Genomic DNA, 20,838 nt, shown 5'->3' on the forward strand with positions numbered 1-20,838 from the left:
CAGGATTCGACCCCTAAATCTTTAGGTAATATTCGGCCGCTTAAGTCCTCCCACCCGATTGAGCATCCCGAGAACAGAAAAGGCAAGGGAGATACCAAACGCAAAACCCCAGCCCTCGTCTAAGCTTCCCTTTTCGGCCGCTCCAAGCTTCCCACCCACTTTTGAGGCGGGAAAAAAAACAGAGGAAAATTGGGGGAAAACGTGGGAAAAATCCACGAAAACATAGTAAAGACGGAAAACATTGGGAGGTAAGACCTTTTCCCACATAGACTGATCATTTTTTTTTTCTTTTTACTTCTTTTTCTTTTCATTTCATTCTGTTTTTCGGAGATTGGGGAAGGAGAGCACCTGAGGGAGATCGGAGGGGTTTCATAGGTTCCGGTTGGGGTTTTTTTTTGGGATTTTGTGCGAGTTGTGGCGGTGTGAGTTGGTCCCTTGAGGTTTTGAGAGCTTAATCTTTGTAGAAGCATGATATTTTGTATGATTTAGGGGATTTTGATCGAGGAGTGGGATGGGGAAGCTACGGAAGAATGGGAGGCGCGTCCCCTCGCTGCGGTAGACGCAACGCAAAAAAAACCAAAGGGAAGATGGGGATTCGCTCGGTTTTTTTTGAGGGGAGGATTACCGACAGGTGGCGCGACATATATTTGACGTTTGGCGGCCTGGGAGTCTCCTTTAATGTAGTGCATAGATTAGGGTTTTCCTCTCCAAACCTTACTCCTTTTTGCTCACCTATTACACGCTGAAACTATCAACTTCTCTTTCTTTCTACCTCGTTAAGGGATTAACGGTTTCAAGTTGAGGCTGCGAAGGAAATGGAGCAGCGATTAGCGAATATTGGGCGGATGACTGTCAATGAGAAGAAGTTCATAGAGACCGCTCTTCTTTCCGACCTCAGAATTGACGGCCGCCGGCCTTTTGATTACCGTAAACTCACCATCAAGTTCGGGAGGCACGTATTATTCCCCCCACTTTTTGTTTGATATTTATTTCTCGGGCATTTTGTGCATCTACTTCTCTTTATCGTTATATTATTGTTATTGTAATTACTATTGTTTTTGTTGTTGTTGTTTTTATTGTTGTTGTTGGTGGTGGTGTTGTTGGAATTTCACATTGCTAGGGGTAGCAGTTCAGTAATTTATTGAGTGCTTTTCAAGCAATTTTTGCGAGTGAGTCTAGATCCGTATTATCTTCACCAGAGCATAGTCGGTCTTGATTGATTTTGATATGTCTGAATGCATCTTGAGTGGGGAAGAAGACTGATTTAGTTTTGGATACTCTTATTGATATTCTTGAATAATATGTGGAAAGCAAAGTAATTATTTGAGAAATGGGGAACGCTATGGTTGTTGTGACTTTGCTCTATCTGCAGAGAGGATGGTTCATCAGAGGTGCAGCTTGGTGAGACACATGTCATGGGCTATGTGACTTCTCAACTGGTGCAACCTTATCGAGATAGGCCAAATGAAGGAACACTTGCCATATTTACCGAATTTTCGCCCATGGCCGATCCTTCATTTGAGGCAGGGCGCCCAGGGGAGTCTGCAATAGAACTAGGGCGTGTTATAGACCGTGGTCTTAGGTGGGTTTTTTATTCATTTTTCGTTACCATCAAGAATTTCCATATATTGAAATTCTTTGAACTAATAGGCATGCTACCAAGGCATGAAAATTGTTGATGCCATTTACCATGCTGCTTAGGATCAGCAAAGGCACATCTAAAAGAAAAAATTAAATCTCATCACAGGGAGAGCAGAGCTGTGGATATGGAATCCTTATGTGTTGTTGCAGGGAAATCTGTATGGGCCATCCGTGTGGACCTTCACATTCTTGACAATGGAGGGTATGCCGGAGTATTTTAGTGAAAGGTCAATTATTTTCTTTTTAAAACTGATATATGCCGGACAATGCTTAATGTTTTTTTTGGCATGATTCAGCAATCTCATTGATGCTGCTAATATCGCTGCTTTGGCTGCTCTCTTGACATTTCGAAGGCCTGAATGTACACTAGGAGGAGAAAATGGTCAGGAAGTTATTGTTCATGATCCTGAGGTTGGTTGTCACTTCCATTGGTTTTTCCAACTAACTGTTGGTAAATGCATTAAATGAGATGAGTTTATAACCTGCTCTTTTATCACTATGTAATATTGGTCAATACTGGTATATTATCAACCAAAGGCTCTTCATACATCCATGCATATTATTTTTTACCATGCACTGATGTTGTTCAATGTTGGATCTTCAAATCATATACTAGTTTTAGTATTTTGGTAATTTTTGTCCTTTCCCCAACTTCTTCTCCTGTTATGTACAGGTTAGGGAACCACTCCCTTTAATAGTCCATCATCTTCTTCTCCTGTTATGTACAGGTTAGGGAACCACTCCCTTTAATAGTCCATCATCTTCCTGTGGCAGTAACTTTTGCAATCTTTGGCGAAGGAAACATCATGGTATGTTGACATTGTCTTTAATGTTTTTCATCCATCAACACTAAGTTATTTGCCTGCATGGTTAATTCAGTTTCTTCTGTTTTTGTTTTCCCTGCTGGTTGAACTGAAATGCAATGTTTTGTAGGTGATAGATCCAACTTACAAGGAAGAGGCTGTTATGGGAGGAAGGATGACTGCTACATTGAACTCAAATGGGGATGTTTGTGCTGTTCAAAAGGCTGGAGGAGAGGGTATCATGTCAAGTGTAATCATGCAGTGTTTGCGGATAGCCTCTGTTAAAGCTGCTGACATCACAAGCAAAATTAAGAATGCAGTGAGTCTGTGGCATCAAGTTTGCAGTGCCAACTCATCTACCAATCTATTTCTCTATATGTGTGTGTATCATACTCAATTGGATGAGTTCTTTCCATATCTGTAAAGTAGAAGTATAAGTGTTTAGCCATATATGATATGTCCAACAAAGGGGAAAAAGAGTAGTAGTAAAGGATACGCAGGGCCAGAGCTATTAGTTTCCTGACTTTTGGCCAATCATGAATGGTTAGACTTCTTCCTTTAACTCTTCAAAGTGAATTCTCAATGAAAATAACTTAAGGGATTGATTTTTTTTCACATGTTTGCATATTATTACTCTGATTTCTTATTCAAACAAATAATCAATAACACTCATAAACACTCTCTATCAGTCCATCTTTGTGTAACTTGTATTTAGAGTTAAGCCTAAATGTTTGAGAGTAAGTTACAAATCTGGCTTGTGAAAAAGTAAATTAGAACATATGTAAGATAATATAAAAAATATTTATTCTCTTATTGCTTTGCTTTTGAATATTATGAAAATAAATTTGCTTAAAAGATCTTATTTAGAATGCGTGTGAGCATTACAATATCTGGATGTCATGGCTATAGATAACTCTTGTTGGCTTACCTGGTATGGTTAGAACAAGCAAGCTTCCAATATTACTGCTTAAAATGGTTTCTTTTTGTTGGCCCGATAAACATACCCCTCTTTGCCATTGTTAAATTTTTGAATGGCATTGATAATGTTCATTCCACAGTCCATTTAGTGACCTCAATCAGGTGACACAATCAGATGAATGCGATGATTGCCAAAAGATGTGCATGTAAATTGAATGAACATATGACTCATTTGTTAAGGAAACTCCCCATCTATTTGTTTCTAATGCATGGCTAGGAAGTTGAGACCCAATGGAGCATCAATAACATGCTGCAGGAAAAAGATGAATGGGTTCGATTTATAATCCTGATCGGGAAGATCTTTTGAGCAAGGTTAATGAACTGCTGATCTGAAGAGCTAAATTACTGATAAATATGTAAACATCCTGCAAGATCGCACAAAATAATTCAGAAATGGACTAAAGAGACATAGCATGATGTTAAAAACATTTTGTTTGAAGATAATTTGGCAGACGTGGGGCTGTTGGTACATCAAACTAGTTGTTCGTTTTTCTTTTCTCTCTTCTTATGGATAAATGGAAAGAGAGAGAAAGATGACTATTACCATTTTCTTTAAGTGATTGTGAGTGAACTATGACTTTCTAAATGACGTCAAAACGTTCTACCCTTTGAAATTTCTGAAATACATCCAAAAGGCCCTAACATCTAATGACCTGTTTAAGCTTGTATGATTAAGCATGCATTTGTGTGGTTATGCCATGTGAATAATGATTCAAGTTTGCGCATGATTGTGGAGCATAACAACCTATAATCGGTGAAAGGTAATTGTGGTATGCAGAATAGAACTGTAGCTGATTTATGTATGAAGATGGGGGTTCATCAAATTTGATGGCCGAAAGGCAACTTGAAGAAATCATTGTAATTTCCTTAGCTTTATCTTTGATGCTAATATATGTTGTTGGTCACATTTTCAGCATCATCTTTGAAAATTGAGGCCTTGTCAGTTGTTCTTCTTTAAGTACTGAATGTAAACTAAGTTTACATGCTAGTTATGGTCTACATCACTTGGACCCTTCAATTGAGTCTAAAGTACCTACACTCTTCATTTGAACACAGATATTGCTATCATGCTTGGAAACGACTCTTCAGGGAAAAATTCTTAGATATTGAAAGGATCTGATGCTTAGACATATGCTTGCATACGATACATGAGCCTGAGTCCATGTAACATAGGTTATGGTTGCAAAGGTGTTAAGGATGGGGTCACGGTCGAGTAGGAGACCACATATTTTGCTCATATTTGTTCAGCGGGAAATTGTATGGATTGTGTTATGTTGCACAAATTTATTAACTTTGGTTGGTTTGTTTTGGTTTCATTATTTCAATAATCCTATTTTCTACCTTTCAATCCCCAAACAGTAAGGTTTTATATCCTGGTGGGAGGGGGGGGCTTTCCGGCCGTCCTGTCCTATTCTTGTGAGAAAATGGGACCGAGATGGGCTCGGGACTTCGAAACCCATCCACGTGGGGAAAGAAGAAAGAGGAAAGAAAGAAAGGAAGGAGGGATAGAGAAAAGGAAAAAAATGAAAGGAAAGAAGAAAAATGAAAAAAAAGGAAGGAAGAAGAAGAAGAAGAAAGAAGAAGGAAAGGAAGCTAGAGTAAAGGAAAGGAAAGAAGGAAGAAAGAAAAGAAAGAAAATAAGAAAGGAAAGAAAAAGGGGAGAAAGATGTAGGATATCTATTAGGATACATGATTAGGACTATTGTTAAGATGAGACAGGACAGCGGGGTGTCCTGTTCTATGGAGAAATCGGGACACCTTTGTCCCACATGATTCAAAACCTTGTCAGAAAGCTTATTCTTTTTTAAATAATCTAGTCATTCTAGTTCAGATAACAAGCACAACCTGATCTAGATTTGGTCCAAGTATAAATTACATAATGGGATTGGGTTTATTTCAGGTTTCCTTTGATTTGGTTCAGATTATAATCCATTTGTGGTTGGTAGCCTGGTGCTGGAGCTATCTATAGATTATATCCTTTCTGTAGTGCTTGGTCTCCTATTTCCATCAAAACATTGGATAATTACACTTTATCTGTGAGTCAGATATTTTAGCTTCATCTGTACATGATAAAAAATAACGGAAAATTACATAAGCAAGCTTAAATATGGGTACGGTGGCCCCATTGGCTAAGTTATTGCAAAATATGTTGGCATGCTTATGAAGGAATATACATCCTGGTCAATGTTATATGGTGAAAATTCACAAGGGTACACTGGAATTTTCATTTTTCTTATAAATAGAGTATTGTTGATAGCTTTGCAGAAGTTGTTTTGGAGGATTTTTTTCCCCCCCAGATATTTCAGACAAACCAAAAACATAATCACTGGAAACATCATAACCTGCTTTGGAGTAAGACCTTGCAGAATAACAATATGATAATGGATTACTAGTTAATGTAAACAAAACTATTATTCTCATGTCTAGACTGAATGTATTTTCTTGTGTTTCTAAATAAATTACTTTGAAATTGTTCAGGTAGATGCATACAACACTGAAAGAGCATTGCGAAAAGTAAAGCGTCATCCGCCATCGGTTGCACTTGAAGTCTGTGTACCAGATGTTATAATGGAGGAGAACCAAGTTGATGAGTTAAGTAGACATGAAGTGCAGAATTTAAAAGATGAGCCAGAGAGAGGCTGTGGTAATGATGGTAGTAGAATTGGAGTTGAAACTAGTACTACTAGAGGAAAAAATAACGTATTCATTGGTGGCCCGTCAAGCTGGTAACTTGCTGGATAGCTGCAATTCGTTTGTGTTGCATAGGTTTTTACCTTTACAAAAATTGATTTTAAACAGCACCTTAGTTATCTGGGTGAATTTTTGCTTGACATAATTGTTTTCTTTATACCTGCAGGGATCCATACTCAAAGGGTATTTCATCATGTTTTATTAGTTCTCAAGATTTACCTGGTAATCACTTCAGTTATTTTAGGCACCCATTTAACCTTTTCATTTGATAAAAACCAATATATGTGATATGATGTTAAAGTACATTTTGCTACTAACTAGGTACTAATGACCAGATCTGATGTCTAGTTTAGATTTCTGAACTTACAATATTGCATTTAATTTGGAAAAGAAGTTCTAGTTTATACTCTTAGGTTGGATGTGGTGTCCATTATGGGAATAAAACTTGATTTGCTTCTGGGTTATTTTTGAGATCAGATTTAATCAATCCTATCTTTTGCCTTAGATTTTTGGTTATCTGAGTAGGATCGCAGAATTGATTTATAAATGTTATTAGTTTTGCTTTATTATCAAATTAAGCAGTTCTGCCTAATTGAAGTTTTTAGTGGGTCTTAGATTGGAAGACACTACCAACTAGCCTTGCAGAGAACCCTTCTAGAGTTTGTCTTTTTGCATATATTACAGGATGCAGACATTAGGGATTTAGTCAATTTAGTTCGTACAATGGGCAATTTCATCAAAGTAAAATAATCCAAGGATCATTCCAAAATAATATAAACAAGTTTTGACATTTATCACTGAAGTAAGTTTGTTTTATTTTGAGCAATAGAAAAGCTCTTTTGAGGACTCCTCAATTTCTTTCTATTTCACATGACTAAAATTTGTATTGTGCTGTTCTATTTTCATAATTTGTATTGAATATTTATGTCTTGGATCTCAAAGATTGATGGCATTGGTGGTTGACAACTACTTGGTATCCGAAATCAACATTATTGATGCTATGGTGAGGGTTTTTGAAATCGAACAAAATTGGAGTTTATATTCTTAACTATGGTAAGCTATGGGATTTTTTTTTCTTTTTTTTTGTTAGACAGAAAATATTGGTGATTATTTGGAAAGGGGAATAAAGTAAGATTTTTTGGTGTAATATCTTGTTACTTTGTTTGAGTGAATACATGGGTGGTCTACAAAATTCTTTTGGCGATAAACAACTCTGCAGAGCATGGAAACCCTATTCAAAGATAAATATGTTCTTAAAGAATTAAACAAATATTGTCTTGGTTTTAGTTTTTTGACTATTTTGGTCTCCCTACACATTAGGGGGTGTTTGGTTGGAGGGAATGGGGGTCTAGAATCGGAATGGGTGACTCTTATTCCAACCGTTTGATTGGGAGGAGTCTCATTCCGATTCTGATTTCAGGATGGAAAGGGAATGGGTCAATTTATATAGAACTCAATCTCTACTCTCCTCTATGGATTCAATTTTCCAGTCCAATTCCGATTCCGATTCCGGTCACGAACCAAACGCTTTGGGAGAGGGTGTTTGGTTGGGGGGAGTGGGGGTCTGGAATCGGAATCGGTGACTCCTATTCCAACTATTTGGTTGGGAGGAGTCCCATTCCGATTCCGATTTCGGGGTGGAATGGGAATGGCTCAATCTATATAGAACTCAATCTCTATGGATTCAAATTTTCATTCGAATTTTGATTCTGATTTCGATTCTGATCGCGAACCAAACATTTTGAAGGATTTGACCATTTCGATTCCGATTCCAAGCCATTCTAATTTTCATTCTCATTCCGATTTCGATTACGAACCAAACACCCCCTGAGTTCTATATAGATTGAGCCATTCCCATTCCACCCTGAAATCGGAATCGGAATGGGACTCCTAACCAAACGGTTGGAATGGGAGTCATCCATTCCGATTCCGATTCCGATTCCAGACCTCCACTCCCCCCAACCAAACACCCCCTTGAGGGGGTGTTTGGTTCACAATCGAAATCAGAATTGGAATAGAAATCAGAATGGCTTGGAATCGGAATGGCCAAATCCCTCGAAGCGTTTGGTTCGTGACCGGAATCGGAATCGGAATGGAAAATTGAATCCATAGAGGAGAGTAGGGATTGAGTTCTATATAGATTGAGTCATTTCCATTCCACCCCGGAATCGGAATCGGAATGGGATTCCTCCCAACCAAACGGTTGGAATGGGAGTCACCCATTCCAATTCCGATTCTAGATCTCCACTTTCTCCAACCAAACACCCCCTAATAATTCATGGAAAAAGCTTGCTTTTAGACGTTTTTCGATCGCCAATCAGTTAATTTTGCATCTATTGCTGGATCTTCAGTCATTTGTTTCAACAAATACAGACAAAGCATATTCATTCATGATGTGGGGCTGAGGGGTGGCAGCACAAATAGGGTTCCTTGTTTATTTGTTGTTTAATCTATTATTAAAGATGTACTTTCATCCTAAATGATCAGATCGTTATTGAAGTTCTGCAATAGTTCCTAAGAGTTCACATTGTGGAAAGTGCAGGGCCTTTAAAGTTGGCTAAGGAACAAGAGGAAGCAAAAATCAGTCAAAATTCAATTGAATCTCATCTCGGGGCAACAAATACTGGGAGTTCTGGTCCTGTTGGAGCCTCGGTTGTGAGCCAGCAAGCTAACTCTCCCAAGAGTCTGAAAGATGCTGTGAAGCCCAAACATAGGAAGAAAAATAAAGCATCCTCGGCTAGTGACATGAGCTAGACTTATCAATAGTTGCCACTAAGCATCACACTATCAGGTAGTTGGATTTACTTCTTACATTGTAATTCAGAATCTGTTTTTGATTTCTTTTTCTTAAATTGAGTAGCCTTTGACTTGCCTTTACTAACAACTTAATACCCTGTGGCAAAAACTTTCCAAAGGTGTTACTAGCATACTTTTTGGATAAGTCCAAAATTTTTCAGAGAGTTGATGAAGTTCAGATACAGTCAGAAACATTGAGTTTTTGTTTGTGATTGAATAACCTATTAATTGCAACTTTTAAGATTGGACTTTTGGAGGAAGCATTTATGCTGAACTTTCTAGAACCCCAAAACCTTACTTTGATCAGCTTATATTCTTCTTCTAGTATACATTGGTCCAGTATGTGGTATTTTCATGATCAGATGAATTTTGTTTTAGGCTTTGTTAGTTGGAGAGCATATCACTTGATGGTACTGTCATACCTTTTTTTAGTTGGAATTCATTCCATTGTCCTCATGTTGATGTGAGCTTAAGTCTCCTTTCTAAGATGTTTCTGCATACTGGAAAATTTGTTGTTTGGTACATATTGAAGGCGGTTTAAGCACTCATTTGGTTCATGGGAAGTGGAGAGGGGAAAGTGTGGTCAACGGGAAGTGGAAAAAATCTCTGTTGTTTGGTTAGAGTTTTTAAAAGAGATAGATTGGAAAAAGATGTCTTATGGGAATACAATTTCTATGTTTCATGGGAAAGAAAAATCCATGTAGCATATCGATTTTTGGAATTCTCATAGACGGAAATGGGAGGCTCTTTTTTTCTCAAAATATCTTCCTAAGTCGTCAAAATGTCTGAGCTGAAATGAACATTCTCTCCATTACAATATCTCAAATCCTCCTCCACCGCCAAAAATATTCGTAATCATCATATTTTTTTATTTGCAAACAATGGTAATGTGCATAATAGGATAAGATTTTTTTTTTTATATTAAAGATATAATAAATATTTTATTTATTTTTCTCAGAAAAATAAATATTTAACTAAATATAAGCTATTTTGGAATAAGTCATTTTTCTGTAATCAACTAACATGCCAAAATTACTTTTTCAGGCACTGTGAATTAGCTTCTTAGGAATAATATTCGAGGGAAGAAAAATTCTTTCTATGAACCAGATGAGTCCCAAATGTTTTCTAATTCACCCTCTTTTATCTTTAGATCCTGTACTCGAGTTTATGTAGATCTAGATTCATGCTTCAACTTTCAGTGTATGAGCTCTATATATTTAGTTTCTTCTGTGACGATATGATTCAAAATCATTATTTCTTTCCTGGATAATAATTTAACAGGCTTTATATTGCTGCGAGACATTGCTGCTTACCCGGCATTGTGGGATGATGCAAGTCAACATCTTGGAGCATATCATCGTTGAAAGTGCCTGGATTCCAAACTTATGGACTTGAGCCCCTCTTGGTAGAGGTTTTCATCCTTTGCTTGCAGACACATTTTCAAGGGTTTGGAACCTGAGCTTAGGCTGCTTGGTGACCAAATCACCCAATCGTCTCTGATGAATTATCAGCACCGTGGTTGTGGACTCATTTGTAGGAGTGGAGCCAATGTTGAAATGACTCTCAGAACTATCCTTGCTTGCTGTCTTCAGAAAATTTTTTGGCACCGTGACAGTTCTAATTTTTCTTTAAAAGGAACTATGTAATTGGAAATCAAAAATTAGTTTGCTTGAGTGCTAGATTTACTTGGTAACTTTGGATGAAACTGGGCTACTAATGTGTCTATTTTAGGGCACGGTCATTGTTGGATCTATAGAAGATTCTGAACATGCTTGGGCCAGAATTGTGTGATTTGCATTCCCCAAAGAGTGTCAAAGAAACAGTTGCCATGAAAATTAACATGTACCCCTCTTATTCGCCACAACAGGCACTTTAATTTTAAGCATTCTGATTTATAAGAGAGAGAGAGAGAGAGGATATTTGCATAATGCGAAATTCTTTGTACACCATTCGGGGTGTAGATAATCTGATGTGGAGCGCACCGCATTATTCAATTAGTTTATGTAATATTTTTGTGGCACGATGTAATGAGACATTTGAAGGCATTAAAAAAATAAAGTGTATTGTTTCATCGTTTAATATATTTAATCACGTCATAATTTATTTTTTGAATTAAATATGATAAAAATATATATTTTTTTTAAATAAAATATTTTTATTATTTTGAAGTTTAGTTGGATAGTACGGATATTGCTGTTCTCTCTTTCCTTCATCATTTTGTTACAGTTTTGTTTGAGCATATCTGGATGTCTAAGGTTTATTCTACGATGACAATTATGCATCCGAGATTGTTGGTTAGCATGTAAATAATATTATTCATCCAAATAATATATTTTATTCATCGAGAAGTAAAATATGGTATGTAGATTTTTTATTATAATTTTTTTATAGTTCATTTATTATAGTAGTTCTTTTGGTAATTAAATGAAGTTAATCTATTCGATATATTCAAATGAAGTTCTTTTTTTAGTTTTGAATACAGTATATTATATAATTTTTTTTAAAAAGTCATATAATAAGTTAGGATGTCATGATTTCTATTTAGTATAGTTTTTGATAATATAATGATATTTAAGATCAAATTATGATATTTTAGGTTCATATTATGATATTGCAGGTTAAAATTATGATATGTTATATTTTAAACGTCTTTGGAAGATAGTTTTGATAATATTATGATATTTTATATCAAAATTATGATATTATAGGTTAATGCTATGATTTTGTATACATAAAACATTCATCGAATATACTTTTTGATATTTTTATAACATTCTAAATTAAAATTATAATATTTTATATTATAATTATGATATTCTATATGTAAAACATCTTTTGAAAGTAGTTTTGACAATATTATTATATCTTAGATCATAATTATGATATTATAAGTTAATATTATATCAATCTATAAGTAAAACATCTTTCAAATATATTTTTTTGATATTTTGGATCAAAATTATGAAATTCTATGTTAAAATTATGACATCCTATTGGTAAAACGTCTTCCGAAGATAGTTTTAACAATATTATGATATCCTAAATCAAAATTATGATATTTTACGTTAATATTATGATATCTTATAGATAAAACACATTCTAAATATATTTTTTGATAATTTTTTGACATCCTAACTGAAAATTATGATATTTTTGGTTAAAATTATAATATTCTATAAGTAGAAAATATTCCTGAATATATGTTATGATATTTTGAATCAAAATTATGATATTGTATATTGAAATTATGATATTCTACTTTGAAATTATGACATCCTATAGTAAAAATAGATCTCAAAGTAAGAATAAGTCATAATTATAATGTTTTAGGTTAAAATCATGATATTTTAGGTTAAAATTATGCCATTCTGTAGTATATCTTCAAAGAATCTTATTTTTCTATAGTAAGAATATGTTATAATTATAATATTTTAGATTAAAATTATAATATTTTAAGTTAAAATTATGATATTCTGTAGTATATCTTGAAAGAACTTTATATTTTTACTTTTCATATGTATTTTTTGGCTTCAAAGAACTTTTTGTATACTTTCTACAGAGATTTTCGTAAATAATCAACTGGGTAAGGCTTCATATGATGATTGTTTTGAGAATCCATCCTCTTATAGTACACCGAATGTAGATAATGAGTTTGTGGAGTACGAGGAAGGAGGATCGGGATGTCATTTTTCGTCTTCACTGCAGAGTCACCGACGGATCAAAGGACCTTGTTCCTAGCTTATAGGAGTAATGGTTTATGGCAAGAAGAAAAGCATAAAAGGAACGAGAAAGGAGAGGGCCAAGGATAAAGATAACATATTATAAATTTCTTGTTAGATGTCATAATTTATGAATCGAATGCTTTAATTTTATCAAAATATGAAATATACTGTAATAGATGATTTGAAAAATCTGTTAGTTTAATAAAATATGATCATAAATTTGAAATATATTACATGACTTGATCGTAATTATGTAATACTTTCTACTTTTGAAAAATTTTCTACGCATGATTTTATAATTTTGATACAAGATATCATATTTTTATAAATATTGCATTTAAGGATATTTTCTGTACCGAGATGTCATAATTTTAACCTATAATGTCATAATTTTGATAAAAAATATCATAATTCTGTATTTAAGAATATTTTCTATATCAGGATATCATAATTTTAAAATATAATATTATAATTTTGATTTAAAATATTATAATTCTATATTCAGAGATGTTTATTATATCGGATGTTATAATTTTAATCTATAATATCATAATTTTGATCTAAAATATTATAATTTTACATTCAACGATATTTTCTATACCAGAATATCATAATTTTAACCTATAATATCATATTTTTGATTCAGAATATTATAATTCTATATTCAGTAATATTTTTTATATTAGAATATCATAATTTTAATCTACAATATCATAATTTTGATTTAGAATTTATAGTTCTATGTTCGAAGACTTCTCTATGCTAAGATGTCATAATTTTTGTCTACAATATTATAATTTGGATCCAGAATCTATAATTCTACGTTTGGAGATATTTTTTATGCTAGGATGTTATAATTTTAACCTATAATATCATAATTTTAACTTATAATATCATAATTCTATATTCAGATATATTTTTTATATCAAGATGTCATAATTTTAATCTGTAATATCATAATTTTGATACAAATATCATAATTCTATATTCAGTGATATTTTCTATATCAGAATATCATAATTTTAATCTATAATATCATAATTTTGATTCAACATTCATAATTCTATATTCAAAGATATTTTCTATATTAAGATGTCATAATTTTAACCTATAATATCATAATTTTGATCTAAGATATCATAATTCTGTGTTCAAATATATTTTTTGTATCAGGATGTCATAATTTTAACCTATAATATCATAATTTTGATCCAAAATATCATAATTCTATATTCAACAATATTTTTTGTATCAGGATATCATAATTTTAATCTATAATATTATAATTTTGATTTAGAATATCATAATTTTATATTTGAAGATATTTTTTTATGTCAGGATGCCATCATTTTAATCTATAATATCATTTTCGATCAAAATTATGACATTATAGGTTACAATTATGATATGTTGATATGAGAAATATCTTTAAATATAAAATTATGATATCCTAAGTCAAAATTATGATATTGTAGGTTAAAATTATGATATCTGACATAAGAAATATCTTCGAATATAGAAATATGACATCTTGGATAAAAATTATGATGGTACAGGTTAAAATTATGATATTCTGAAATTGAAAAAATTTTGAACATAAAATTATGAATCCTAGATCAAAATTATGATATTATAGGTTAAAATTATGATATTTTAGCACAAGGGCTAGAAATGGGCTCAAACCAGCCCAATGGGCTTTGAGTTGGTCCGACTATGGGTCGGGCTTTGGGCTAGGCCCGAACAAAATCAAGCCGAATTTGGGCTCAAATATAGAGCCCATTTCATTTTTGGGTCGGGCTCAGGCCTCTCATTGGCCCAGGCCCAACCCGAGCGCGAGACTGGCTCGGGTCCGAGCCCACCTACAAGCCCAATCCTAGCCCATAATTCAGGTCATAATCTTTTATATAACTTTTATTATATAAAAGATGGCTAAGCTTAGCCATCTAGCTCAAATTAGGCTTAGCACTCTGGACTCTAGACTCTCTCCTTCATCCTTGGCTCAAATAAATAGCAGCGCTTCTTTCCCAAAGGTAAGCTCTTCGTTCTCTTCCTCTAAACCCTAACCTCCCCTTTCCCCTGGAGGATGACAATGATGCCTGCTCTGACTCCCACTCCAAGTCACCATTGCAATCCCAATCCCCGTTGCCATCACCGCTGACACACTCATCTTTGTAGTGGCGCCCTTCTCTATCGCCATCGCCACCTCCCACCCCAACGATCGTGCTACCATTGAGCACGTCACCATTGCTGCCCCTCCCCAACATACCTCAACCTTGGCCCTCCCCATCTAGAGACCCTCTGGTAGAGGCGGCAGCAGCTGCAAGGACTGTTGGAGCGAGGGCACCACCTCGACCCTGATTGATGCCGATGATGCATGGGGGGAGCGGTACTTGGAGTTTTGTTGAGGGAACCTGAAGCAGAAGCATTGGGCCACTTGCAGGAGGTGGTCCACGCCGTCGACCTATCACTAGTTGCGACGGCCATTCGAAAACCTCCAAAATCGATGTGCAGTGCATAGGCACAGGAGCAGGAGGGATCTCATCGAAGCGTGACAAGACTAGAGAGCATGAGAGGGAGAGGGAGAGGGAGACAGAGCAGGAGTGCTCGCACTGGAGTAGGAGTCACTCTGAGAGCATGGAAGTTTCGAGAGAGGGAGAAAGGAAGGAGAGAGAAGTAGAGGGAGAGAGAAATAGAGGGAGAGGGAAAGGGAGAGGGTTGAGTTGTGGGCTCGGGCTCGAGCTTGGGCTGGCTCGGGCTCGAACTTGGGCCAGTTCAATTGGGCTCGGGCCGGGCTCGGATCTTAAATCTTAAAATATTTTTGGGCCTAAACCCGATTTGAAGTCCGAAAATATATTTCGGATCGGGTTCGGGTAGGGGTGTGGCCTAGTCCAGTTCAGCCCATTTTCAGTCCTATCTGGTACAGAAAATATTACTGAATGCAGAATTATGATATTCTGGATCAACATTATGACATTATAGGTTAAAATTATAATATTCCGGTATATAAAATATCATCGAATACTAATTATGATATTTTGAATCAAAATTATGATATTACAGGTTAAAATTTTGACATCATGCATAATAAACATCTCCGAACATAGAATTTTGATATTCTGAGTCAAATTATGATATTATATTTTAAAATTATGGCATACTAGCATAGAAAATATCTCCGAATGCAGAATTACGACATCCTAGGTCAAAATTATAGTATTGTAGGTTAAAATTATGATATCCTATTACAGAAAACATCTTTGAATATAGTACTTACAGAAATATGATGTCTTGTATCAAAAGTATGAAATCATGCATAAAAAACTTTTTCAAAGTAGAAAGTATTATATAATTATGATCAATTCATACAATATATTTCAAATTTATATTCATATTTTATTAAACTAATAGATTTTTCAAACCCTGTTACAATATATTTCATATTTTGATGGAATTAAAACATCCAATTTACAAATTATGACATCCAACAAGAGATTTATAACATGTTGTTTTTATTCTTGGCCCTCTCCTCCCTCATTCCTTTTTGTTGTCATAAACCATTGCTCCTACAAGCTAAGAACAAGGTCCTTTGGTCCGTCGGTGGTTTTGCAGTGGTGATAAAAAGTGACATCCTGATTCTCCTTCTTTCTCGTACTCCACCAACTCATTATCTATATTCGATGCACTAGAAGAAGATAGATTCTCAAAACAATCATCACATGAAGCATCATCCAGTTGATCATTTGCAGAAATCTCTGTAGAAAGTGTACAGAAGGTTTGTTGAAGTCAAAAAATTCATATGAAAGACATAAATATAAAGTTCTTTAAAAATATACCACAGAATTGTGTGGGACCAGATGCACAAAAATAATTTTTTAGATATTGTTGTATTCTTATTATTATTCAAATTATTATTAATAATAAATTAATTTTTTAAAAATAATATTTTTATTATTATTTTAAAAAATAATATTTTTAAATAATATATTATTATTATTTTTTAAATTAATTTTTTAAAAATAATATGTTATTATATAAATAGTATTTTAAATTAATAATAAAAATAATATTTTAAAATAATATTTTGAAAAATAATAATAATATTATTATTTTAAAATTAATAATTTTCTTTTGCTTCAAATTATTAATAATAATAAAATAATAATATTTTTTTTCTTTTTTTCTTCCTCTTGCCAAATATTTTCTTTTTTTCTTCTTTTTCCTTCCTAATATTATTTAAAAAATAATATTTTTTTATTATTTTAAAATTAATATTTTTTACTTTAAATTATTATTAATAATAAAATAATAATATTTTTTCCTCTCTTTCTTTAAATATATATATATATATATTTCTTCTCACTCCCCCAACCCCAGAGCATGAGACCTAGATCACGATCATCCACGCCACCCCCATCACGGTCCCACCCTACTATCGTCTATGTCGGATGCATGAAAATAATTTTTTTTGATATTACTATATTGTTATTATTATTCAAATTATATTAATGATAAATTAATATTCTAAAAATAATATATTTATTATTATTTAAAAAAATAATATTTTTAAAATAATATATTATTATTATTTTTTGAAATAAATTTTTAAAAATAATATGTTGTTATTATTATTAATAGTATTTTTAAAATATTATTTTAAAATATAATAATAATATTATTATTTTAAAATTAATATTTTTCCTTCTGCTTCAAATTATTATTAATAATAAAATAATAATATTTTTTTATTTTTTTATTTTTCCTCTCCTCCCCAAATATTTTTTTTAAAATTAATATTTTAAATTATTATTAGTAATAAAATAATAATATTTTTTCTTTTTTCTTTCCATCTCCAAATATTTTTTTTTCTTTTCTATTTTTCTTTTTTCCCCTTTCCTTTCCTTCCTCTCGCCGTCTCCCCACCCACCCCCCACACCAACGGCGTCCCTCAGCTCTGGCACCACCAACACCCCTCCCCTCCCCTTTGTGGCCCCACCCCATCGCTGTCCCCTTCTGTTCTGTCCCTCGATCCCAGTGAATCTGAGCCCCCATGGCTCCGTGCGAGCACCGACGATCGCCCCTCCACTCCCTGGCTTTGGTGCCACCAATCCGGCCCCACCCCACCGCCATCTGTGCCGCAAATATATTGCTTATATAGTACTTTATTTTGCAAGCCAAGCAAGCCTTCTTTTCTATGAACCGGCTCCCTCTCAATCAACCATCCTGTCATCACAGTGATCATTCTCGATCAAAGATGGCGTCTGATGATCCAATCCTGCCAAAAGGCCTGGATCCTTAGCCATCGCTGCTCTCTCGACCAATTTTCTTTTTTTTGATGCCTTGGATGTCTACTTCTGACGGATCGAGCGGCCATCCTTACCATCATTCGAGAGAAATGGGATCGGAGGCCAGTCAGAGGGAGAGGCTGCCATCGTCGTCGGAGCTATTGCTGGCAAGAAGGTCAAAGGATACATTCATCTACCAGATTTGATGGACATGGGTGTAGGAATTTGGTGGAATTCAATCGAAAGGAGAAGGGAATGGGCATTCGAAGGGTTTGAGAAGCTTCGAAGAAAAAAATGGGAGGGAGGAAGGTGACGATGCCTCAAGGAGATCGAAAGGGTGGGCCGACGCTGGTGACGATAGGGAGGAAGGTGATGGTGGAGAACGGTGGGAGGTGGTGGCGAGGAGAGCAAGGAGGAGATGGAAAAAAAATATCGGGAGGTATCGAGAAGCTTTGTAAGAAAAAAAGAAAATAAAATATTTATGGAAAAGTCAGAGCTCGACATGTGGTGCATTAGGAAGGTTTTGGCTTTCTGAGTTGGCAACACTACAATACTCCTCCATAGAGTATTATTATATATATATATATATGATGTCATAATTTTAATCTAAAATATTATAATTATAACATATTCTTATTTCGGGAGCTATTTTTACTATAGGATGTCATAATTTCAAACTAGAATCTCATAATTTCAACCTAAAATGTCACAATTTTGATTCAAAATATCATAACCTGCATTCAGAGATATTTTCTATCTATAGGATATTATAATTTTAACCTAAAATATCATAATTTTGAGTCAGAATGTTATAAAATTATCAAAAAATATACTTAGAATGTGTATTACCTATAAGATATCATAATATTAATATAAAATATCTAATTTTGATTTAAGATATTATAATATTGTTAAAACCATCTTTGAAAGATGTTTTATCTATAGAATGTCATAATTTTAACATAAAATATCATAATTTTGACCCAAGATATCATAAAAAAATGTTAAAAAGATATATTTGGAAGATATTTTTCTTATAAGTTGATATAATATTAACTTATAATGTCATAATTATGATCTAAGATATAATAATATTGTCAAAACTACCTTCAAAAGATATTTTACGTATAAGATGTCATAATTTTAACATAGAATTTATAATTTTAATTTAGAATATCATAAAAATATCAAAAAGTATATTCGAGGGATGTTTTATGTATAGAAAGTTATAACATTAATTTATAATGTCATAATTTTGATATAAGATATCATAATATTATTAAAATTATCTTCGAAAGATGTTTAAAATACAGGATGTCATAATTTTATCTTACAATATCATAATATGAACCTATAATGTCATAATTTTGATTTTAGATGTCATAATATTGTCTAAAACTATACTGGATAGAAATCATGACATCCTGACTTATTATATGATTTTTTGAAAAAAATTATATAACATGCTATATTCAAAACTGAAAAAAGAACTCCATTTGAATGTACCGAACAAATTAACTTCATTTAACTACCAAAAGAGCTACTATAATAAATGAACTACAAAAAAATTGTAATAAAAGATATACATACTATATTTTACTTCTTGATGGATGGAATATATTGCTTAGATGGATAATATTATCTATATACTAGCCAACAATCTCGGATGCATAATTGTCACCGTAGAATAAACCTTGGATATCCAGATGCTCAAGCAGAAGCTTAACAAAATGAGGAAGGAGAGAGAGAGAAGAGCAATATTTGTAATGTCCAATCAAACTTCAAAATAGTAAGAATATTTCGTTTTGGAAGAAAAATATATTTTTATCATGTTTAATTTTAAAAGTAGATTGTAATGTACATTAAATATATTCGATGATAGAACAATACATTATTTTTATTTTTTTAATATCTTCAAATATTTTATCACATCATACCATAAGAATACTATGTAGATCAATCGGATAATGCGGTGCACTTCATATTAGATTTTCTACACCACCGGTGGTGTACAGAGAATTTCGCTTTGCATACTTGAAAAGCCTTATTTTGCAGAAAGTCTGAAAGTTATTGGAGCCGGTGTTGTCAGGGGTAGGGTGTCAAAATTGCTGTCTTATCGTTTTGCAATGATTACTTTCATAGCCATTAGATCACTAGAACATAACTGACATGTATTAGAGGTTTTGCTTATTTCTGTTAAGAGCCAAGCTGTGTTTCACTTGCTTGCAGCTATCGCTTATCAAGAGTGGTTTCCCTCTTACCATTTAAAAATTATCTTCCTGTCAGTAAAAGCATATTTTCATGATTTTTTTGTGATCATCCATGGGGTGCCTGCTAATAAAGTTCCATGCAACTCTTCATGAATGTTACATTGTTCACTTCTTGGTGACATGATGTTTTCGTTTTTCAAGGTCTTCATTCTCAATTAGAATGTGTTGCATCAAATGCGATGGATGATTGCAAATTTAGTTGTAGGAACATTGAGGGAAGGACGGACGTAGAATGAAATTTTTATTTAAATTTTTTCTTCTCTTTTAGATGCTATTACAAGTGTTGCTGCATGGCATCACGTCAAGTGACTTCTCAAGATGATTCCATGCATGGTTGGACGAGGTATGCACTGGTGGCATGATTTGTAAATACCTGTCATCTGCAAACCATTAATGAGAAGGCAATCACTGGGAAGGGCAGAAAATATATGATTCAACTGATCAACCTGACTTGCAAATGATCTATTTTAAGTAGGTCTGGATTTAATATAAATAATTTGGATTATAAACAGATAAACTCATCTAAATTTGTCAATTAAATTGCTTGGATTCCAATTGAGACTTTTAGTCGGATTAACTCATTTCAACCTATTTAATGACTGGGATAGATCATAACCTAATCTATTTAGTCTGTTTAAGATCTGTTTAATTCACT

General features: G+C 33.5%; 1 protein-coding gene across 6 annotated transcripts; it reads left to right on the top strand.

The window, feature by feature from the left end:
* Window positions 1-51: 51 nt before the first annotated feature.
* On the top strand, window positions 52-10,614 carry LOC105059352 (exosome complex component RRP45A). Of its 6 annotated transcripts, none has more exons than XM_073249993.1 (11): window positions 52-248; window positions 782-956; window positions 1,377-1,582; window positions 1,748-1,843; window positions 1,938-2,052; window positions 2,370-2,450; window positions 2,575-2,763; window positions 5,901-6,148; window positions 6,280-6,335; window positions 8,656-8,904; window positions 10,191-10,614. In XM_073249993.1, the coding sequence occupies exons 2-10, from the start codon at window positions 816-818 to the stop codon at window positions 8,865-8,867; spliced, it is 1,344 nt and encodes a 447-aa protein (XP_073106094.1). In that variant the 5' UTR covers window positions 52-248; window positions 782-815; the 3' UTR covers window positions 8,868-8,904; window positions 10,191-10,614. The 6 variants fall into 6 exon arrangements, 5 of the variants coding, with proteins under 5 accessions (XP_073106094.1, XP_073106096.1, XP_073106097.1 ...); XM_073249995.1 differs by lacking the exon at window positions 10,191-10,614 and adding an exon at window positions 9,954-10,171; XM_073249994.1 differs by lacking the exon at window positions 52-248 and adding an exon at window positions 521-680.
* The last annotated feature ends 10,224 nt before the right edge of the window (window positions 10,615-20,838 follow it).

The sequence above is a fragment of the Elaeis guineensis genome, chromosome 16 (genome assembly GCF_000442705.2).
Source record: "Elaeis guineensis isolate ETL-2024a chromosome 16, EG11, whole genome shotgun sequence".
NCBI classification, from domain to species: domain Eukaryota; kingdom Viridiplantae; phylum Streptophyta; class Magnoliopsida; order Arecales; family Arecaceae; genus Elaeis; species Elaeis guineensis.